General features: G+C 41.0%; 1 protein-coding gene across 1 annotated transcript in view; it reads left to right on the forward strand.

Annotated features, from left to right (window-relative positions):
- ATP8A2 (ATPase phospholipid transporting 8A2) overlaps positions 1 to 24,692 on the forward strand; it is a 498,496-nt gene that overhangs the window by 308,518 nt on the left and 165,286 nt on the right. Inside the window, exons 26-28 of the mRNA XM_034663775.1 lie at positions 4,903 to 4,977; positions 12,103 to 12,225; positions 14,296 to 14,374. Of these exons, the coding sequence (XP_034519666.1) occupies positions 4,903 to 4,977; positions 12,103 to 12,225; positions 14,296 to 14,374 (277 nt within the window). The remainder of the gene's footprint in view (positions 1 to 4,902; positions 4,978 to 12,102; positions 12,226 to 14,295; positions 14,375 to 24,692) is intronic.

Consider the following 24,692-nt stretch of genomic DNA (forward strand, 5'->3'; position numbering starts at 1 on the left):
AGAATTTTACGGTTCTCATATGTCTTCCAGAATGTTATCCTGTAAAAGCATATGTATCTATTCTGCACAGTCATGACCATCCAACATATACCTTGATATTTTTCATTTTAATATATCTGTAAGACTTTTGTATTACAGTGCTTACAGTTTTATATTACTCTTTTTTAATGTCTGCACAGTGTTGCATTGCTACAGATGAACCATAATTCATTTAACTAGCTATCAGTGTACATGTGGGTCCTAATTTTTTTTATCCTTCTGAATGCCATGGTAAACGTCCTTGTATTTTCATGTTGAATACTATGTGATTATAACTATAAGATATCATTTAGCATATTCCCTAAAAATGGAATCACTAAATCAAAGGAAAAGTACATTAAACATATTTGTAGACAGTGTTACACTAGCATCTGGGTATGAGGGTAGCCATTTCCCCAGGTTATGAAACTTTAAGTCTTTGCTCATGATACCCCTCTCTGTGTGTATTTCATAAAAAGTGAGATTTCCTGTATTTATAAGTTGTTTTTCTTCCCCCTGTGATCATATTGCATATATTCTTTGCCTATTTCCCTATCAGCTTATTGGGCATTTTGTTTTTCATTTGTAGGAACTCTTTATATATTAAGGAAGTTAGTCCTTTGTCATTTCAGATATTACAAATGTTTGCACTATTTATTTTATTTAAAATTTATTAACATTTTTCTTTATAGAAATGAATTGTTTCAAATTTAGCCCTCTTTTGGTACAGTTTCTGAACTTAAAGTCTACAGAGTTTTACATACAAAAGTGCTTTTTTCCCCCTGTTTTCTCCTATTGCTTTGAGTTTGGTTTTTTATGTTTAACTCTTCAAGCCATCTATAATTCATTTGAGTATTTAGAGTGAGACCAAAATACCGTATAATTTTTTCTAAATATTGTATCATGCTGTTGATAAAATTGCCTCATATTTGGGTACAGAATAATAAAGCTAGATCCATTCTTGGTGCTTGCAAAGAACCAAGAGAGGGCTATTATAACTCAGTGAAGGTGAAGCAGTGCTGTCTGGACAGCAGGCGAGGACCTGGTCTGTAGGGCTTTGTGAGTCAGGTCTGTGAATTTGATCTTATTCAAATTGTGTTTCTTTTTCATGTTGATTTCACATGTTTCTCTATATGTAGTATATGTTTTGATTTTTTTAATCCACTGAAAATTTTAAATTTTCTGTATTATTAGTACAACAGACACACTATTACTTCCATCATATCATTTTCTGTCATGTTTTTAGCTCTTAATGTTTCCTTGGTTTCTATCTTTTGTTGAAATTCTTGTCCTGTGTTACTTCCCTAAGGACTTGTAAACATTCCCACTGGCCTCTGGTATTGTATACTGGGGAGAAATGTGAAGCCAATTGATCTTTCCCCTTGTAGGTTAGCTGCTTTTTTCTGCCAGAATATATTAAAGTAGCGATCTTATAAAATTTTAACTCATTAATTCACATATCAGGGTACCAGTAGGTGTTAATCTTTATCTGTGGTTTTGTTTCCTGGGAACAAGCGTTGCTCTCCCTATTGGCTGAGTAAGGTAGTAGAGTATTTCAGAATTTCTCTTTTATTATATCTTTGAACATTTTTTTCTATTCTAGGTTTTTTTTTTTTAAGTTACTCCTTTTTGGAATTTTTTGGTTATCTTTGAAAGCCTGTCAGTTTCTCTTAAAATGATTGTTAACCTTTTGTGCTTTGTTTGACATTTGTTTTCCCAAGCCCTCCCTCCCTATCCCTAAGTGTTGTGTCAGCAGTATCAGTTCCGAGAGCTATCCCCCTTTATGTGCCTTTTATCTGCAACATTGACTATTTCTTTTTTTTAATAATAATATTTTTTTATTATATTATGTTAGTCACCATACAGTACATCCCTAGTTTTTGATGTAAAGTTCCATGATTCATTAGTTGCGTATAACACCCAGTGCACCATGCAATACATGCCCTCCTTACTACCCATCACCAGCCTATCCCATTCCCCCATCCCCCTCCCCTCTGAAGCCCTTAGTTTGTTTCCCAGAGTCCATAGTCTCTCATGCTTCATTCCCCGTTCTAATTACCCCCCTTTCTTTATCCCTTTCTTCTACTGATCTTCCTACTTCTTATGTTCCATGAGTGAAACCATATGATAATTGTCTTTCTTTGCTTGAATTACTTCACTTAGCATTATCTCCTCCAGTGCCGTCCATGTTGCTGCAAATGTTGAGATATTGTTCTTTTTGATAGCTGAGTAATATTCCATTGACTATTTCTTATTTGTTTCCTTCTTTGATATCTTAGACATCTTATTTTAGCTCTTGTTTCAGTGAAAAGCCATATTTTCTTGAGTACTTCTGTGCTTGTCAAGAGCATTCAAGATATTCTTCTGCCCTGTGACCTGGTTCTTTCTGTAGAAATTATTTCATATCATTGTCATTTATTCATCTATCATATTATTTCATAGACATATATGTTTGTGTTTTCCTTCTGATTTTCTGATCATGTCTAGGGAAGAGGGGCTGCAAAACTGTCTCAGAACACTTTGTCATCAAATGTTCTGCCTCTTCCGCACTGATCACCTGTCGCTTTGCAGCAATAAGCACCTCCCTCACTGCGATTTCTTCTCCTCCGGCGGGTTGGGGGGAGTCGTATATCTCACACTGAATGTGTGTATGTTATGAGTTTTCTGTTAAACGAGTTTGCATATATTTCTTTTCAGGTTCCCTTGATCAGTGTCTGCCCAGTTGATGGTCATTTATGCTCCCTACTCTACCCTGCCATCCTCCTCATTGCTTCTTGGGGGGGAACGTCATATGTGTGCACATTGCCCCTCAACCTCAGTTTGCTTGCTGTGCTGAATGGGACAAAGGACCTTAGCCACGACTTGGCCCTGCTTCTAGATTTCCCCCTTTAAACAGAGTTGGTTCAGCTGTTTCTTGGATTGTTTCCCCTATTTCCTGGAAAACTTTATATTCTGTAGGTTTTATCTGCTATCAGTAGTACCCCTTATTTGAGTTAATCTTGTTGTGTTTGTTATTTCCATTCTGTGTCATCTGTATTTTAATAAAGGCTATCCCATAGTTTCCTTGAGAGTAGCTATTTTCTATTTTCAATTATTTTCGCTGTTTTAACTTGATAGTTGGGGAGGGGGGAGAGCTGTAGAAATATCACTACTCTACCTTCAAAAAAAGACGATGAATTAACTGAATTAAGCAATAAAACAGTTACGTGTTCACTAGATATTTATCAGTGTTCACTCACTTGTTTGAGTAGGAGAATACAGAAGTATAACACAGTCTTGGGGGGAAATAAGGTTACAACTCTTGAAATAAGTCAAATGTGGATCCAGGCTCTCACTGAACTAAAAGCTTGGTTGAAGTATTGATTGTCAAGGCCCCTAGTGGTTAGAAAACAGTGTGATTGGAAATGTTGTTTTAGGGACAGCTAATATTTGAACAGGAGTTGTAAAAAATATTCTGAGTGCAGAACACAGCACAAACTTCTGAATCTTAGTCTCCCATCAATATTTCTTGACTGAGAACAGCCATGCCTCATGGGGACCTCTTAGGAGACAGTTAGATTTAAGAGTGTGTTGGCTTGTGGAAGGATTTTTGAAGGTCAGCAAGGTCAGCAAGCTTATCTTAGGTTTAGGAGAGATCCGTAGTAGTTTTTTAAACCAGGGGATGAGTTAATAAAAGCTGTGCTTGGGAAAACTTCATCTGGCAATTGAATTGAGGTGTGTTTCATATGATCCCACTGGGGCTCGGTGAGTCCTCTGTACTAGGTATCACACTCAGTACAGTTGTGCAGAGTAGGGAACAGTTCCTTTCACAAGAAGCTTAGTCTGGTGGATTCAAGAAACTGACCTGGAGTCAGTAAAATTTCAGTAGCAGAGTTGATCTCAGCTCTTATTATCATGGGGTAGCTGTTTTGTGTTGCCACTGTAGTTCTACTCTAGTAACAGATTCAGTCTGTCCTGGTTTTTACCACTAAGGTGGGTTCTGTCATTCACACAGGTTGCTTTACGGTCTACCTCCAAATCACTGGACTCCGGTTGTACCCCATAAATTTAGATGATTGTAAGCAGCGGCATGTTATATTTCATTTTTCCATATTTGCCTCCTTCTAAATCAGGTTTTTGTCCATCCTTATGGTGGCTCGCCCCTCTTCTGTTGCACTCTTCCTGCTCCACATCTTCTCCTAATTATGCTTCCTGATGGCTCCTTCTCTAAAATATTTTTATGCCATGGCATTTTGCTCCGCAGTTGTTTTTATGTCAGTCTTGCTTAATCAATTAGAATTATAGTCCGCTTGAAGACATAAATAATTGTCTACATTTTATTTATTTATACATCCCATGTTACTCCTGAAGATGATTTGAGCGTGTTCCCTCCATATTACCGCGTTTTGACCTTCACTGAGGTGGTGGACATCCAATTAAGGAAGGTCAATATTTTATGAGCTAAGCACACAAATGACCTAGAAAGGAGTTTTTGTTGTTTTTTATTTATGGTTTTTATCTGTTTGAAAGTCCTACAAAGATAAATCCTATTTATCAAATCAACTTTATAAGGAAAAAGAGCATGAATTTGAGACTCTTCCAGTCAATGAGAAGGTATTGCCATGAAACATATTTGATATAAATTAAATATAAGTTGCTTTTCTGTAAATATGTGCATATTACCAAATCGATGTATGCCATCAGTATAAATGTCCCTGAAAATATCAGTAAGTGTGATATTGGGAGCTTATATTTTATGAAAGAATGACCGCCACGTCCTGTGGCTCTTTATCCCTCAGCAGCTGTGTCCAGCTGGTGGTCCGCATTCCCCTGCTACTTCTTCAGTGAATGGAAACATTTGGGTCAATATTGATATAAAACTTCTTGAACTTTCTTCTCTTTCAGCTTTGGTTCGCCTTTGTTAATGGATTTTCTGGGCAGATTTTATTTGAACGTTGGTGCATCGGCTTGTACAATGTGGTAAGCATTCTCCATCTCTATCAGATAGCATGCGGAACTTCAGTGACATTCCTTTACTGTTTATGTCTGGGAAGTGTATCTAAGTCAATCATCTGTATACATAGCAGGCGGCACAAATACATCTTTACAGCCTTTGTTGCTGCGACACATCCTGCAGAAGCCCAAGCTCTCCACACATGGTTTCAATCATAGCAGATCATTCTTGAATAACCCCATGAAATTATTAACCCATATATCTTGATAATAGACCCTTGTTACCTCCTTACTAAATGCCTGCACAACATTTCCATGTTTTTAGCTCAAGTAAAAATTTCTGAGCTACATCTCAACCCATTTCACTTCATAATTTTATTGCGGAATTCCTAAGCATAGACACGCATATATAGTACGTAATCTACTGTCCTTTTTGTCCTTCTTAGAAGAGTATCTGTCCTTGTGGAAGAGTGTTTTCTTCCGCTGCTAGTGCTAAAATAATGCTGACTTCCAGCTCCCATGGTGAATGGTAATCAGCTTGTTCAGTATTTTTCATGATTCTAGAGTTCTTTTTTCATTACTTCACTATTGTGGATTCAAAATCTAGAAATAAATATAAACTACAAGCCAAAAATGATGAAGTGTAGCTACTTAGCTTTTTGTTGGGCAGTGAGAACTAAGGGGCTTATAGCCTGGTGCTTTGGAGACCCAGCATGCAACATTTCGAGTTGCACTTTCCCATGTCTTTTGGACACTAACTCTGACACTGCCTGCCCTGTGGGAGTTTATAGTCAGAAGCAGCCATCAGGGGTTGGTATAGGTGGCAGTTACCAGACATACAGTATAATCATAGTGCTATAAATATTTACAGCTTGTATACATATTTGTGGCTGCATGTTCAAGTCATCTGTCCACTCAGTCTTTTACTTACTTATTTATTTTGTTTTTTAGCAGCTACCATGCTAGGTTCTGGGTATAAAATGCCGCATAGGATAGGTTGCTCTAGCCCTGTGTAGCTTGACAAGTTAAAAAGGTCAAATGGATAGACTAAGCGGCCACTGAGCCTGAGTTCAGATCTTGAGTTTAAACAGTGTTGGCCAGTTAGGAACTGTGCCACGACCAAGTGTGCTAACACATTTGTTGCTAATACTTAGGCTCGAAAGGCAAAGGTGACCATAGTGAGAGCAGGGCTGAATCAATGCCCGTTCATTACTGTGCCAAAACAGCTACTCTAATTCACCTACCACATGGATAGAAGCTCAGGGACCTCCCCTCAGACAGATTGTCAACTTCGCAGAACTTAAAACTGTTTTGAGTCGATTAAAATTATGCTGACTGCTCCATAATGATTTAGTGCCAGAAAGGGCCAAATCCATGCCCATATACATATTTATAAATAGGAAGCCGAGACCTGTAAGACTGTACTTTAGAGCTAAGGACTGGAATACAAGTCACCTGGTCACACGAGGCATGGAGGCTAGCCCTACTTTTATGCTCAGGCGTGACAGCTGGTTTCTTTTCTTAGCTCCGTGCAGCCTTGGGCAATTCAAATTAATCCAACAAACTTGCATTGAGGGCCTGCTATGCATAAGATGCTGATAGGCTATGGGACAGCGTTGGTCAAAGCAGGGTCCACACACCACTTAGAATAACCAGGATTTGTTTGAAGATGCAGATTCCTAAGCCCCATCAGAGTTTCTCAGAGATACTGAAAAAAACCCAAAATTTTAAATACTTTTTTTTTTTAGTCATGGCTGTGCATATGAAAGTTTAGGACCCACAATAAACTTTGATCTCTACAGTTCGGAATGTGTGGTATGCTCTTTGTGTCCCCCAGACTACAGAAACGAGAATATTGCAATAGAGAAGTGAATTGCAAGGTGAAATGGCCCTATGTCACTACAGGTCCACAGAACAGGTGTTAGAGTGAGATGCCTACCAGTGGTGGCAGAGTTGGGATGGTCAAGGGTCTATGAAGTGGTGTTAAAAAGGTGTTGGCCTCCAGAACTCAATCATGCCGAAAGGGCCAAACCTTTTGAGAAAGTGGAAATTTCTCCCCATAGGAATTGTTTTGGGGCAGGGGGTGCCTGGGTGGCTCACTCAGTTAAGCATCTGCCTTTAGCTCTTCGGCTCAGGTCATGATCCTGGGGTCCTGGGATCGAGCCCTGTGTCGGGCTCCCTGCTCAGGGGAGAGCCTGCTTCTCCCTCCCCACTGCATGTGCCTCTCTCGTGTTCTCTCTCTCTCAAATAATAAGTAAAATCTTAAAAAGAGATTTTGTTTTGGTAACTTTTATTTGAAATAAATTGAAACTTAGAGAAATATCACAACAAGAGTATGAAGAACTCCTGTATTAGATTCCTAGTTATTAGCATTTTGTCCGCATTTGCATTGTCTCTCTGCACACATGCATGTGTGTGCACACACCCCGCGGGCACACATGCACACACCATAGACATGTGTGTGTATGCACACACATATTCCAGTTTTTGCCATTGCTGTTCCAATAATGTCTATTTAGTAGGTTTTTCCCACTCCAGCCTCACTGCAGAGTACAGGATGGTACAAGAGGCAGTTTGGGACATCTGAGACGTTCACCAGTGACCCCTCTTCTGGGCTGGATTTCCTCTTGCCATTTTCTCCAAACAGTATTTCTGTCTTGCTTGCCTTGCTTTTTCTTCTTCTGTATTTACTCTTTATATTTATATTTGATTCCCCAGGCCAGCTAAAGTAGTGAGTCATCATTTCTCATAGCAGATTAAATAGCATTAAAACTGACTTGAAACTCTTAAATCTCTCAGAATAATGAATGAATGCCATCCCATTGGATTCTCATTATATCCATAATCAAATTTCTCCATCATTTTATTTTATGGTTACAAGAACCACTGTGATCAGATGGATTTCAGTTAGATTTCATCTCTTATTTTATTAAGAGATAACTCTTAATGTGTTTTAAACTGTTGCAAAAATTTATCCCATTTAATCTTATGAAGTCAGCATAATTTGAAGAAAAAACTGTGAGCCAACCTCGCTTGTAAACAGAATTATAAAAATTATAAATAAAATAGCAGCAAATAGAGTTCAACCAAAGAATAAAATATTTGACCAAGTAGGGTTTATTTCAGGAATATAGGAGGTTCAAACTTTTTAAATATTTCTAAATATCATTATATCAACAAAAGAAAAAGAAAAACCTGATCTCATCAGTAGATGCTGAGAAAGTATTTGAGGCAAGTCAGCTGCCATTCCCAAAATAAGAACTCTAAGTAAAATAGGAAAGAAAGAAGCCAATTAACTATAATCCAGACTACTAAAAAAGAAAGAAAGAAAAAAAAAAAAAACAGTAGCATCTTGCCATAAATGGTAAAATTCTTAAATGATTTCATTTTAAATAAGAAATTAGTCAGGGATGCCTGAAATCACTATATAATTCAGCATTGTTTTTGGAATTTTCAGCAACTGCCAAGAAAATTAAATAACTATTACAAATACTAGAAAAAATGATTTCTCTGCTTATACAAATATGCACACAAAAAGTGGCCTTTTAAATGTGTTCACAAATGGCTGTATATCTAGAAAACCCAAAACATACCAGTTAGGAAATACTAGAATTATAAAAGAATTTATAAGGTGACTAGATCCATAATAAATATATAAGAAACAATAGCTTTTTTCTATCCTAGCAATCAATAGCTTTTTTTTTTTTAACTCTAGCAATGAGCACTTGGAAATGCAAAGGTATGATAGTCACTTTCATATACATTGCATAGGAAAAATTTTTATAGTACCAAATAGGAAAAAAAAGTCCAAAATCTTTTTAAGTATACAAAATGGAGTTAAACAAATAGAAAGGCATATGATTCTTTTGTATGAGAAGACTGTATTACACACACACACACACACACACACAAAAAACTCCTCTAAATTGATGTATAAATTTATGTATCCCAAATAGAATCTCCGTGATTGGTGGAGGGGAGGGAGTTGCATTAAATGATATCGAAGTATAAATGGAATTAACACATACCTGAGAATAAAGATGTAAAGTACAAAAAAGAACAATCGTAAGGGTCAACTTCTCTTTACTGAACATCAGACTATACTACAAACCTGTTGTAACCAAGTCAATGTGATGCTGACCCGAAACTGGACTAATAAGTTAGGGAATCCAGAAGTAAGTTCCAGTTTTGGATTCCAGATCTGTAATATGTGAGAATTTAATAAATGTCAAAAGTGCTATTTTAGGTTAATGGGAAAAGTTTGCATTAGTTGTGTTCTAACAACTGGCTTTTCATTTGGAAAAAAATAAAATTGGACTCCCGTCTTATATCACATATATAAATAAATTACAGATATGTTAAGGCTTACATGTGAAAAATGAAAACTGTAAGCTTCCTTGCAAGGAACTCCTGAAAACTTTCATAACCATAATTGGACACTCAAAGCTCTTCTTGACCATATAAAAAGTAAACGCTTTTATACGACAAGAGAAACCGTAAAGAAAGCCAGGAGACAGAGTGCATTTTATAATATAAAGACAGAATGGATATCCGTTATACTCTAAGAACTCAGGAAAGTGGATAAACCACAAATAGAAAATGGACAAAGGACTTGACTAGACCGTTCACAAAATTGCAAATCCAAACGTCCAACAAATAAATAAAAACATTCTCAAACACACCAGGAGTCAGGGAAATGTAAATTTTTTTTAAAGATTTATTTTTTTATTTTAGAAGGAGAGAGAGAGAGTGTGTGTGAGCTAGTGCAGGGAGTGGGGAGGCGGAGGGAGACGGAAATAGAGAAACTCTAAGCAGACTTCGTGCTGAGCGCAGAGCCGGACATGGGGCTCAATCCCAGGACCCTGAAATCATGACCTAAGCTGAAACCGAGAGTTGGACGCTCAACTGACTGCGCCACCCAGGGGCCCCAGAAGTGTAAATTTTTTAAAGTAAGAGTTAATATCTCTGACTTTTTTAGTCTGGAGAATATTAAATATAACACCTATTGTTGATAGGGAAGCAGGGACAAGATTACTATTGTCCTGTGTGAGGGAAAGGTAAACCTTTTTTGAAAGCAACCAAGCAGCATCTTGTTTTTAAAATTAAAATTTTAAAATAAATGCCTTTTACCCCACATATGCCTTTTTACCCCACAGCCCTGTTTCTGGGAAACCTTCCCATATAAATATAACGTATATATGTTATAATATATTGTAGATGTTTATTATATAATGTTTTTTGGAACAAAGAAGTGGAAACAAATGAATGCCTATCTGTAGGTGAAGAGCTTAAAAAATACGGTACATTCCTACTATGAATTACCAGGTGGACATGAAAAAGATTGTATAGTGTCAGACCCAGCAGACTTGAAGGGCATCCCATAATGCATTGTTTTGTGAGAGAAATATGAGGAAGAAAAATGTGTAATAATGTCTTGTTTCTGTAACAACAAAGAATGATCCCCAAAAAGTATATGTATGTGTATGTGGTATGTTGTAAGCAGGCTGAAAATATGGTAGGTCCTACCGGGCAGTTGGCCATTGGTGAAGGGTGGGACGATTTGAAGTGGGTAGAAGGTCAAGGAAAAAAGGAAAAAAAGTAAGGATGGCAGTATCAAGTGTGCACGATAGCACAAGGGTGAGTTGATGTACTAAGAGTGTGCAAAGCTTCCGGGATGTTTGTTAGGAGTACCTCCCTTGAACAGACCACTCGTATTCTTGTGAGAGAGACAAGTATGGCCACTATTGATCCTTTTATCCTTGAAATCTGAAGAACGTTGACATCCCAGCGCTGTTTTCCTTTCTGCTCCAGGGTGAGAGCGGAGCCTGCAAGTTTTATTGGCCTCCCTCCACCACATCTCTGATTGCTTTATCCTAAGAGATTTGGGAAAGGCTTATTTATCTGGACTCAGGCTCCCAGTAACTGGTGTCCACAGCATTCTCAGAGGCACACGTCCAGTTCCCACGGGCTTGAGGGCTTGCTGTGTCTGCGGGCATGGATTTGCTCGAAGCTGATGCTAAACAGCGAGCGACCCAGTCTCCGAGCCATTCCCAGAACCAAGAGAATGACCTGCAGGACTGCTGTACCCTCTGGGCTGGAATGACGTATTTATTCCAAACCTCTTCTTCAGAATCTGGCTTTCTCTTTCCAAAACACAAGGGTGTGTCCGCCCCCTGTAGATTACAGGTAAAGGTAGAAGTCTCGGAAGGAGCCATCTGCCCAAGAAACTCATTGTCATGCGAACTTGCTGTCTCCTTCCCAGCCCTATCTTGTGCCCTGTCCTCAGCCAGCCACCACCCTGGATATCCAACCCCTACCCCCAAATGTACCACATGTGTTCAGACCTGAAGCTTTGTCGGCGGGGGGGGCCTGTTTTAGGGGAGTACTTCCTCCTGTGCCCCTCTCCCCAACATCCCTCTTCCTCCTGCCAAATCCCCTAGGTCTGGTACCTTACAGGTCAGGCACTCTGGTCCCAGAATCCTTTCCTGACTCTCCCTTCTCCTCCTCCATCCTCACCCTGATGAGTAGTTTTACAGAGCGCTGTGTTTTATGCGTTTATTTATACGCCTGCTGCCGGCTGCCCGTCTCCACCTCTGTAGTAGACGGAGTTCCTGGAGGTCAGGGACCTGCTTCTTTTCCTTCTTCTTCTTCTGTCTTTAAATCTCCGTACCTGTTTCTGGTGCTTATCACAGTGTCTGGCCCATAATTCATTCCCAATAAATGTCTGTCAGATTTATAAATGGATGAAGTACACCGTGCTTCCTGAAATCTGAGTGTAAGATCAGGATGGGAAGTTGTAAAATTGTGCCTCAGCCGACGCTCGCGGAAAGCCCGACACTCCACAAAGCCACCTAAATCACCACTCATTTGACAAAGGAAGGTAGTTGTTAATTTAACATGATTTCTTAGCTAATCAGATATTTATGGTGTTGTTTTTAATGTCCAATGGATTCATTTTATGCTGATTAAAGTAACAATTAAAGATGGTCTCTCATGCACTTTCTTTGTTTGGAGGGTGTCTGGGGAGTTGTGAATCATTGAACCTCAGGTTCGGACTTGACTTAAAATTAAGTCATCATTCCATAGAACGGAAACACCTAAGCCAGGCGAATCAGAGCATCCTCTTTTAATGGCTCATTGTTCTCCATACAGATTTTCACCGCACTACCACCCTTCACGCTGGGAATCTTCGAGAGATCTTGCACCCAGGAGAGCATGCTCAGGTTCCCACAGCTCTACAAAATCACCCAGAATGCAGAAGGCTTCAACACAAAGGTACACGGTGTTATTGCACAATCGTCAGCTCAGAAGGGCATAAGCACTGCTGTATGTCTTCCAGCTCTAGTTATCTGCCTGGGAGAGAGCTAATGCATTAGAGAGAACATTCAAGACGAAGTGAGACCCCTGCCCTCTCCCAGTATAGCAAGGCAGTGAATTCAAGATGGCAGCTCGGAAAGGAAGCTTCCATGTTGCACGTTCAGTTCCTGCTTGTCGACTCCTTTCCTCTTGTCCATGTGTGGCCAGCAGCACCCATGGCCCTGGGGCCTCTAGGATCAGCTGTCAGAGACTCCCCTTACCCTTCATAAAGCCCTGCATTGAGGTGGGCTGGGAGCTTGCCTAACAGAGTTTTCTCTCCACCATGCTTGGTTTTTCCTTTAAAAGAAAAAGTTTCTTTAGCTAGTGAGAAAAATTGGCCAGATGTCAACGCAGGAACCAAGTCAGTCCTAGGTACCTTTTTTTTTTTTCAGACTGGAGAATCAGAGGAGAGAAAGCCCCTAGACCTAAAAGGCATAAGCAGTCCTGCAAAGGGCCAAGCAGAAGCTGGGTTCGGTGTTGCCAGGATTCGCAGTCAGTACTGGCAAAGGGAATCTCACGGGGCTGCCAGTCATAGCTAGGGGGCAGAGTGGTTGAGGGCCACCGGCCAGAAGGAAAGACATGTGCCTGGCTCGGTGCAGGATGCCTGTATTGCCATGTTTCTGTCTTAGATTTTTGTGCAGGAGGGGATTAGGAAGTTGAAACAGAGGTTCACTGAAACATTTTAACAGAGTTCAGTGAAATTCCTGGGCATGGGACACGTGCGTGATTTGCTTGGGTAGCCAGTGGGGCCTTGGTTAAGGATGCCAAGGGGTGTCCTCTGTAGGAGAACACTCTCTGAAGCCTTCGGTTTGAGCCAGGTATTACTGATGGTCTTCCTTCAGAGCTGCCTTATTTTGAGGAGAGCATAATAGGCGCATTCAAGCCTGGAAAAAACAAAATGGATCCTATTGGTTCTAGTGTCTTCCATACACAGGAAGACTCGAATGAATAATTGTATCAGCCCCTATTTACTATGATTTTATCAATGGGAAGCATGGCCTGTTGGTTCTGCATTCTTTACATAAACCTGTTTTTTTACAGAGCTTGAATTCAAAGACCCTGTAAGATGGGAAGAGGGTAGGGAATGGACCCACTTAAAAGGTAGTAGCGCTGAGAATGCTCCAAGCAGACACCTTGGAGAATTTTTTTTTTTTTGAGGGGTTGGGTGAGAAGGTCAGGGAGAAGGAAGAAAAAAACTGAGCATTTAAAAATGGAAAAAGCTTACAATTTTTTCTTTTCTCTTTTCTTTTTTTTTTTTTTTTTGTTTCCCTACCACTATTTAGGATCAAGCTATATGACAATCCCCAGCACAATCTGTAGATTTTCTGAATAATTTTGAGCTGGCTTCAGTGTAGTAGTTCTGTCATCTCAGTAGTTAAAAAGATCATTGAAATGCATTTATGAAACTATAATTTAGAAGGAACTAAACTTTGTGTTCTTCTGTTTGACCTTTCAAGTGCTTAAAGAGAATTTTTAAACGTGCATGATATTAACCAAACTCCTAGAAATTAACAAGTTGCTTGGGAGGGATTTTAAAAAGCAGAACGAAAGAGTCAGAGCGCCATGTAAGAATCTACATTTAAAGTGTTTTTAATGCTTTCAGAAAGTCCACAGTTCCTGTCTCTTGTTAACAATTTTGACCTAATACCTTTCTCTTTCTAGATGATTGTAAAAGTCTGTTGTCTTTTTTTTATGATTCTAAAAAAGGATTATAATTCATTTTTTGGATGTGGGCAGATTGTGTATTGGCCCATATATCTGTGCATATATATTTAGGTCTTTGCAGCAAGGTAATATTATCTGGAGATAGTCCAGTCATTTGTATGTAAAAATGAGGAAATCGGTATTTTTTTAACTTCAAGAATAATACTCCACTTCTGGAGCTACGCAGCCCGCTGCCAGTATCCTTCACAATGAAGCATTTGTTGAGTTGCACAGAGGTCAAGAGTTGTGGGCAGCTCCTGACTCCCTTGGTTTGTTTTCCCTTAGGTTTTCTGGGGTCACTGCATCAACGCCTTGGTCCACTCCCTCATCCTCTTCTGGTTTCCCATGAAAGCGCTGGAGCATGGTAACGGCTTCATGATTTCAACTGTCAGCAAGTAGCTCTGCAGTCCCTCTGGTGCCAGTTGTTCACAAATTTTTTTTTCCCAGTTCTGCAGACCGAGAGATCACAAGAACACATTTTAGAAGAAAAACATACCTAAAATCTAATGAGAGCTAGGGCTCAGGTTTATAGCTTGTAGGTTTCATCCATTCTGGCTCTGAGAGCCCATTTTATTTCCAGTTGCCTGGAGAGTTTAAATGCTAGGAATTCTACACTTTATTTTTAATAACTGTTTGAGTTGAGGATCTTGAAGCCAAGCACTGTACTGTAATGAAACATTGATGCCTCTCGTCCGCGAGTTTGACATTTTCTGTTAATTACTTGGGCTTTCATTTTCTAACCTCACATATAGCTAGGCAGGATCACTCAAATCTTGGGAGGATCTAACCTTACACCTAGTTTCTTGAAAGCGTCTCCTTTCTTTGACATACACATTTCAAGCAAACTTTGAAAGTTTGAGGACTGATTCTCTCAGCTGGTTTTAGTCTTTCCTCCAGCTGGAAGAGTACGTGTAAGCCACGTGGCTGCCTGTATTCGCTCAAACTCCTTAATGCGTCCAAAGGGCTGCCTCCTAAAGAGACACATCTTTTAGTCTGAGGAAAGGAAAATGGATCATGAGAATGCTACTCTTTCATCCCGCTCAAATAGTAATCATCCCCCTGGGAAAAATGACTCCAAATGTTGACGAGACAAGGCCGTTTATTGTTCAGAGAACCAAAGAATATAAAGCTTCCAAGCCTCTTTGTTTCTGTGTCAATCTGTTTTGTGCTTCAAACAGAAATGATTCATCCTCACTGATATTCTTTAACCTATTAAATACTGACAGTTAGAGAAAATGCATACACAGCCAATTTATTACACCCTCTGACCTGTTCTTTTAGCTTCATCGACCTCCTTTTCCTTCAAGGGTCCCTAAGTCTCTAGATCAGGAAATAAAATTTTCTGCTTCTAGCCCTCCACCCCCCACAAGGGGCATTCTAGCAAAATCGTCTTCTTTGAACTCTAAAGCTCTCCTGTGTTTCATCTTTACTCAGTGTGGATTTTTATGGATTTCGAGTGAGTAGGGGCTACAAATAGAAGAGTGTTGAATGTGGCTTGTTTTAGAAGCTCTGCCAGTTTGGTGATAGAAGCCGCCATCACTATAGCAGGATGGACTGGGGATGGGAAGCAATTTGTCTGATGAGCTTAAGAACAATTTGCACAGCTGTCCTCTTATCCCTGAGCCCATACTTAGGAAGACACAGGGACTAGCATGGACTAGACCACAAGTACCATCTTCAGGCCCCTTACCCTTCTTATCTAGACATTGCACTCTGGTCCTAACTCTGAAGTGCTTGCCTTTGGGCTCTCAGAAGATTTATAAAATGGTCATTCACTTGCCTGCTTCAAAAAGCACTAATGTGGCCCATTCTGCAGTAGAGGCGATGGTTTTCCAATCCTGGAGTTAGGATTATGTGCTTTGACAGTGTGGTTTGCTGTTTATGGTGGAATTGCTATAGTCTACCTAGATGCCACAATGTAAATCTGCTCATTCACCTGAAAGAGCCTGTGTTTAAAAGCAGATAGACTCCCAAAAGTTATTAATTTACCTGAGAGATAACACCAAGTGAATTGGAGGTACATTTCTGCCACCCTTATCTGCTTCCCTCAAATTTGGCAATTTGCCTAGTAGGCAGCCCAGAGGATGAGTTTTTCCAGTGTGTATTATCATCACTATCATCATCAGGCCATTATTTCATATATGTATGAAGCCTTCGGCGTAGAGGTTTTCTTTTAATTGTGTTGTAAACATTAACCTATTGAGTGAAACTCTGTGAGATGAAATAAATTGCAAATATTAATTATATTTGGCAGATAATTATAGAAAGCCATTGGTGTTCTTGTTCATTAGTTGACTTCCTTTAAAATGAATATTTTAGAATTAATTTGTAAATTCTCACTGTTAATGCGTAGCAAAAATGATTGCATCATTGTTCATTAACCTTATTCATGTAATATTTATGTCTAAGACACCGTGGTGGATTCTAAGGGTGATAGGTGAATGAATCAATGTGGGTCTTACTGTCAAAGAGTTTGTAGTCTGGTAGGGAGATTAGATTCACACATGGAAACTTCTAGTACAAAGTAGAAAATAATCATCTCGAGTAAAATACAGATAATGTGCTATGGGAGTTCAGAGGGCAGAGAGAAAACTGCCCTTCATTTGGGATTATTAATGACTTATTAGAAGAGGTAACATCCAGCCTTAGCCTGGAAGTTCAAGTAGGATCCAGATGTGTAGGAATGGAAGGAAGAGCTGAACAAAGTGGGGAATTTCAGGGCAGATGTGGAAAGCTGCGAGGAGTCAATCCCTTCAAGGGTGGAAGACAGGAAAAGGTTTGACAAGGTGGGTGAAAACTGGACAGCTCAGGGTTTTGAATGTGAGGTTAAGAAGTCAGGACTCAAGGGGCACCTGGGTGGCTTAGTTGGTTAAGCGTCCGTCTTCAGCTCAGGTCATGATCCCAGGGTCTTAGGATCAAGCCCCACATCAGGCTCCTTGCTTAGTGGGGAGTCTGCTTCTCCCTCTCCCTCTGCCTGCTGCTCCCCCTGCTTGTGTTCTCTCTCTCTCTCAATCTGTGTCAAATAAATAAATAAAATCTTAAAAAAAAAAGTTAGGACTTAAGATGTTAGGTAAAGAGTCAGCCTAAATTTTAAATCAAGGAGCATGTCATGATCAGAGCCATTTGGGGGAACAAATGCATCCTGCCAGGTAAGGCGAATGGTAGGAGAGCTAGAGGGAAGAACACTAGGTGTGTGTCCAGGTATTGCAGGGAGCGTGTAAGGAGAGTTACACCCAGGAAACAGGAATGTGCTTGACGAGGAGGGAGCGTGTTTTGAGAACCTCTTGATTCAGCAGAATCACAGGCTATCTGTGATGTGCCAGACCCTGAGAGTGCACACGTAGAAATTCTGCCTCTCCTGCCCTCCAGCAGCTTCCGGAAGGTCAGAGCTGACGATCAGAAGGTGCATATATCACTGCTTCGTGGCCAGTGTGCTACAGGGATACAGCCCTGTCCAGTGGGTCAAGGAAGAGGTTTCTCTGAGGAAGTGACATTTATGTTCTTGAAAGATGAGGAGGGACTGATCAAGTGAGGCAGGGCAGATGTGGGGAAGGGTGGGGAGAGAGCATTCCTGGCCCAACCAGGCAGACACACAAGAACCTGAAGAGGCCATGGGCAGTATTTCCTAATATGGACTAGGGGGACCTGGATTCCAGACTTTGTCTGGCCCCCTGATGAGCATTTCAGGATGCTGGACAGTGAATATCGGTAACCTTCCCTCCTTCTTTCCCTATCCTTGTGCAACTATAATAGATCCAAAACATGTCTTCACATATTCCCAACATCCCCTCTGGGGTCAGCAATGGCACCCCTAGTAGAGACAGCTACAGCATGGGGGGGGTGGCGGGGAGTGGCTGGAAAGGAGGGCTGGGAGGTTAGGGTTAGATGAGGGTCAGATCAGGAAAACCCAGGTGGGGACTTTTCTCGTTGAGGGGTCGGAGGTAGGAAGACTGCTGTGTAGAAAAGCACATAATGTTTGGCAAGAACATGAGTTTTTTGGGGGGTGGGGGGTGGAGAAAGAAAGTCAGTGGTGGAAATCAAGAAACATTGCAAGTTTGAGAAGACAGGGATATGGCTACTGATTGGATTACTTGTTTATGTGTGCTGATTTACTGTCTTAACTCTAAATGAGTTCTTGTTACACTTTGAATCACCATTTAGAATGATGTATCACTCCACCCCCAAAGAAACACAGGAACTTGGCACTGGTTTGAGGGGAACTGAGGTACTTTCAAGGCCTGGGGGACCCTGATATAACAGAGGAGTGCCTCTATCCACCCCTAAGTCCCACCTGAAGCTGTCCCCCAGACTCTGCTCCACACCCAGAGCCCTAAAGGAGGTTTGCCTGACAGGCTAAGGTCCCTAGAGTCCCTCATTTCATTGTTCCACACTTTGTGGATTATGTCACAAAGATGGTGAATTTTACTGGGGGTTTCTCTCTCCACTATCCATGAAGAGAGACTTAGAGGCTTACATACCAGTGTTGTTCAATTTGGGCACATAATTGTTGGGAAGAAATATTTTTGAGAAGGTGTGAGCCCATCGTTCATTCCTTAGAAATGTTCCAAGAATTTTGCTTTGCTTATTTTTGCGTGGTTTTGGATAGACCTTTCAAAGCACTCCTTTGCTGATGGAGTTTGTGATGATTCATTTCAAGTTTCAAAATAAATTTTTCCACTCAAGCAATTCAGCAAATCAGATTTCTTCCAACCATCACAACCTTACGTTCAGTCCCATGAGCTATCTACAGCTTCCACCCTTTGATCTGAAAGTGAGTCTAGGTTAAAACTGGAGATGTCACCTTTGGGGGGACCGAAATTCATCAAGACCCTTGGTGTCAGGCCACACTCAGGTTTTCCATTGGTGGAATCCAGTCTGCATATTTGAGTAATCCTCCTTGAAGTGGAATGTGGTTATTGGCAAAAGAAAGTAAAATCAGTTTTGACTTAAAAAAAAAGGAAATTTTCAGATTTTTCTTGATGAAATTTTAGAGGGGAGTGACGAGAAAGAGAATATAGTTAGCAGCAGAAAAAATTCCTCAAAACATTTGTTTCTCAATTCTTCACAGTCCACACCCTGGAAATCATTCCCACCCCTCTTCAGAAGGAAAATTACCATATGGATACTTATTCTGTTGGCACTAATTAAGCAGCAAGGTCTTTTGAGATTTCTGGAAAAGTCTATTTCATACTTTTTAATAAACGTACTGCTAGAAGATCAGTTTTTATAAACTCTGCACATGTATAAGATGAAATGCAGCCTTGTCTCTGCTTATGGCATTAATGCGTTATTGGAGCTTGAATTATTTCTGATCTGTACCTGGTACTGCAAATTTAGTTATTTTATATCACGTAAATCCTAATGACTTGCCTTGCTTCACATTCAGCTAAGTTTGGGCAAGACTGCCATTGTTCTCTGAGACTGCAACGTCTTAAATTCAGTTATTTATTCATTAAAAAGGAACAGCTAAATGAGTCTGTTCTCTGTGCCAGGCCCACAGTGGCTTCTGGGCATCCCGCAGGGAGCCAGTATTGCGTCAGTGAGCACCGCCCTAACCTACTTGATGGCGGTAGCGTCTGGGCCTGCTGGGAGAATGTGCTATTGCAGCCACAAAGTTTCCCAACAAAATGCTGTATTTTCCAGTAAGGTAGGAGAAACAGTAAGACAATGTTTGCTCCCCTTTACAAGTCACTACCCTACTGCGCCCAGATTGGAGAAGATCTGAAATCAATGGAAAGACCTAGGGATGAACATTAAATGATAAATGGGACAGAAAGGGGAGTGGTTACTCCACGTGGCCTCTGCCATCTGGAACCCCTGCTGAGGGGACAGAGTACTGGATGGTCTTCCCAAGACCCTGAAATATGTAAGTCAATTGAAGGGGGCTTGTCCACTAAAAACTAGAAAGATGGAATACTTTGGAAGTTTTTTAGATTTTTATACAAATGAAATTACAGCTTATAAATCTAAATACCTCATTGCTAACCCCATTGAAATGTACTTAAAATAAAACCAAGTTTCCAAATTCAGAACACTTTTTGTTTTATTTGGGCTTGTTTTAAACACAATGACCTATGGAGGGAAAGCTCGGACATTTCATTCTGCCTCACAGATCTGTAGCCCAGGGTTTGGAAACACAGAATTGGGCTAGAGGCCCATTGTTTTCATTCCGTTAAATATGTCCTAAGTTTCAGTGTCTCTTTTGATAAACCCCGTGTATATGTATTTGAAACAGTCAGGTTGGTGTAATGCTGTAAGAAGAATGAGCCAGAGTTCCCCGATTTCACTAACCCTTATAACTTTATCAGGAAATTGAATTGAGGTGCATTAGCTGGGGTGGGAATAACCTGTAACAAACAACCCCCAAATCTTGGGGACGTATCCCAATAAAAGCTTATTTCTTACTTATGTCACCGTCAATTGGAGGAGTGCATTGAGCATATTTTCTTATGTTCCATATTTTTTCCCACATTTTTGATGCTCTGATAATGGGGGCCTTGATCCTGGAGAGACTGGCCCCCCCCCAGGGCTACCGCTTTCCGAGGGAGAGCAAAGGACTCGCCTGCAAGAATGTCTCTGATACTCATTCAGCCCCTCCGGAGGCCACACCCCCAACCATCTCCTCTATGAACTCTCACTCACCAATGCAATATTCCCCCTGCCCTAAATCACCCCAGGGCCAGATAGCAGACAACTAGGGATCACCGCTATAACCCAGAACCTGCTGAAATTATTCACACTGTCCAATCCTAAGCTTACACCGCATACTTACCCTGCTTTGTCCATTCTATCCCCTGAAAACCCCAGTAAAGGCTCTGGACCATGTTCTCCCTTTTCCTCTTCTGCCTCCTTACTGATCCCGGTGCTTTCCCCTTGTGGCCCTGCATGGCTTCCCTGCCTCCTGTTTCTAGGGATCAGTAAGTATAAACTTCTTCCTTCCCAACAGTCATTTCCATGTCTACGTATCTTACCGTACGTTGTTAAAACAAATTCTGGGCCCATTTCAATACAGTGGGCCTCCATTTCATGCCTGACCCCCGTGTGCACTCTCAGCCTTCGCATTGGTAGGGGACAGAGCCAGGAGAAGGAGTGGTTGCTCTTGACCATCTCTGGCAGGAAGTGATCCGTCACTTCTGCTGGTGTCTGATTGGCAAGGACTGGTCACAGGGCCTCACCTGGGTGCAAGGAGCTAGGGAACATAACTGTGCTCCCAAAGAACAAGAGAGATGTCTATGGCCACACAGGTGGCTGTTTGACATTGGCAATCAAGTTCGCTTTTCATCATTGTTCCCACCCTTCTTTTAAACTACCTTTTTAAAATCCATTTTTAGTAAATAAAAGTGAAAAAAAAGAAACATTGAAATTTGAGTTTCGTATCCTTCACTTTATCCATCAGTAATGGCAGTAGAGAGGAGAAAATCCAGCAAAGAGGCTTATATAACCAGGAACTTAACCCAGCACTGGTTATGAATGTAATTATAATCACTAACACTTGTATAAACTCTACCTTCTACAAACTCTTTCCAATATTTTATACCACTCTTTACAAAGAAAGGAAAAAATAAATTTTCTCTTCATGAATACATAGCATTGGAAGGAAAAAGAATAGTTTCAGCTATAGTCCAGGTAGGCCAGGCATTTGACCAGGGTGAGTGTAAAAGTTTGTTTGTAAATGAGTTACTTAGAACTTTGAATACCTCTTCCCTCTTGATACTAATCGAGTAGTACCTGGTTGGTGTAGGCCTCCTTCAAACGTCTGCAGTCTTGAGAGGCCCAGAGAGCAAGATGGGAAAGAGACACCCCGCGCATGTTCTGGAATAAGGGCTGCTCTCAACCAGAGCTGCTGAGAGCCAGAGGCGGGAACGGGAAAGCAGGAGAAACTTGGCATCTGCTCTCCAGCCAGAATTCTTGGCAGGTGCCTGGATGTCCAGGGAATGGTACCCTCCACCTCAGTCCTCCCTCCTGATTCACATGTGAGTGAGGTGCCTGTGATTTGTAATTCAGGTGTTCTGTGGATTCTTACCTCATTAAAAATGCACATATAAATCCACCCCATCTGTTTTCTTGATTTTTAAATCCTGTCTTTGACCATATGGGACTATGCTATAACTTTGTCTTCAGATTTTGCTTTTTGTCAGAGCCATTTCTGGATGCATTTTTGTGGTTTAGCTGGGTCATGATGTAATGCTTTTAATGAGCATTTAATTGAAATGGCATCTTTATAAAATGTCACCAACCTAGCCCTTTGGAATATTCTGAAGTAAGTTCCTTGATCATTCCGTCTGCTTAGAAAATGAGACATACTTTCCTTACAGATCGTGGGTTTTCCCACAAATATTTGCAGAGAGGTTTTGCATGCAGCCATCTTGGGCTGTCACTACTAGTGTGGAGGGTCCGAGTGGTTTTGTCCCAGTTGTTCACAAGAGCCTGTTTTAGTGACTCTTTTTAAACCACATTTGGCTAATCCTACTTTATGTTGGCCCCTGGATCCAAGCAGATTTTGCATATAAGTCTGGAAGGACAGTGACAAGGCTGCTGTGGGTCCTTGGATCCTGAAGCCGCAGTGTGATATTGGCCTCTTAGAGAATGAGCTGACTACTCAGGACAGTGTCCCCAACTCTGTCACTTTGTTTAACACTTTTGATGTTTATAGTGAACACCATCATTATATCGGGTTTTACATCACATGTAAATCATTCTAAATGGGACTCTGTTTCATCAAAGTAGATGGGGAAATTTTCCTACTCTTTTAGGTCTTTCACTCTATGGAAATCTTCCTACGGACTTTTGGGAGAGGCAATGCCCTCCTCTCTCATTTCATCTCTCATCTGGGTGAATTTGATCCTTGATTTGCAGAAGGCTGCCTGGTCCCAGTTCAGTTCAGTGCCAGCTCTTCTGGTGCAATAGGCCGCTTAATCCTTCTTACCTCTCTCCTGCTCCTGTTCGGTTAAGCCTTTGTGTGCTAATGACGGGTTTCTGTTGGGAAGTGCTTAGTGTCATGCTGGTTAAGATAGGAAAACAAAGGTTTGGTGAGATTACATCTCTCCACAGGAACTTTTGATGGATCTCTCTTATGAGGGACCCCTTGAGAGCCTTGCAAGGTTTGGCCCCTGCCCGCACACCCACACGGTCCTACCCTACGTCTGGCAGCTCACCCCTCCACCCAGCTGGGGGAGGGAGGTTCACTTCCATGCCTCAGCGTAGGCTGATTTCCTTTTTGCCTGCTTTGTCCTTTCCCTTCTCACTGCCCCCTTCTTCCCAAATAGCCAACTATACCACCCCTTGCTGCTTTGTGCGAAGTAATGTTCTCACTCTCGTTTACACAGATGGTGGTTAAATAATTTTCTGAAGGCTGGCTTGGGGAACTTTACCACTCACCTGGGTTTGGGGGTTACTTTTTCCCTTTCAAAAAAAAAATCACTTGTGATTTTAAATATCTGACTAAAAAACAGCTAAACTACAGGAAAGATTGTTTTCCTGAGTGGATCNCACCTGGGTTTGGGGGTTACTTTTTCCCTTTCAAAAAAAAAATCACTTGTGATTTTAAATATCTGACTAAAAAACAGCTAAACTACAGGAAAGATTGTTTTCCTGAGTGGATTGTCAGAATCATAACAGTGCTGTTAAATTTAAGCCAAGTGGAAAAAATAATTTGTCAGCAGCGTGCTTCAGGAATACACTGGCTGGTCTAAACGGGCTTTTCCACACTTGAATTATCAGAAGGCGGTAGCATACTGCTGCATTCATTCACAGTGATTTCTTAGGGCTTCTGATCTTTTCTTCAGTAGTAGGTTATTGGCAGGATGGAACAAAGATGAGGCCCACAGGTGTTTGCCTCTAAAGCAGTTGAAATATAACCCGTAACAGAACCATCCATTCCATGGGAATTTCCCCAGTAGGGTGTGCAGAGTGATGGCTTGTGCTTTGTCTAAAGGATGCTCTCTTTTCGAGACTTTTGGCATATCCCAGAATCTCAAGTTGGTTTAGGAGCTTCTCCTTCAAGGAGTAAATTCTTTCCAGATGGTGTGAGTTTGGAGTGGGGCAGGAGGTACTCTTTCCTAGCAGAAAACTAAGAGGCAGTGTTGAGTTGTCCTTCCAAAATGATGAACAGAAATAAAAGGTTTATCCTGTCTTCTCTAAAAGTTATTTTAAGTGTGTTCAGATGACCTCAAGTGTAAACATTGTATTTAACGCCAGTGAGCATTTTACTCTCTTGACAAGGTAGAAATTAATGCAATATAAAACTCTAGAAGCTATGGTTGGAAAATGTCTTTTAGTCTTCCCTGTTTTCCCTGCATGCCAAGTTGCCCGCAGAGCACTCAGTAGTCTTAAGGGTCCTCTTGGAGGTCCTGTCCTCATAAGTGAGCTCTCAGTCCCACAGGTAATTCCGGAGTTTGCCCTCTTCTAAAGGCCATCTGGCATTGTGAGTGGCAGCACTTTGTACTAAAGGTTCCCATTGTTTCTTCCTGTCAATAGTGGGACAACTGGGGACCACTGCATTCTCTCCTAGTCTGACTAGAGAGAAGAAGGTTCCCTTCATACATTAGACACTCTCATGTCAGTATATTCTGTACAATTCTGCATATTCCAGTTCCTCCTCTGTCTTACCTCCAATGCTGTGGTTCTTAGACCAGACGATTTGATCCCCAGGAGACATTTGGCAACATCTGGAGAAAGTTTTA

This window comes from Ailuropoda melanoleuca, chromosome 7 (genome assembly GCF_002007445.2).
Source record: "Ailuropoda melanoleuca isolate Jingjing chromosome 7, ASM200744v2, whole genome shotgun sequence".
NCBI classification, from domain to species: Eukaryota; Metazoa; Chordata; class Mammalia; order Carnivora; family Ursidae; genus Ailuropoda; species Ailuropoda melanoleuca.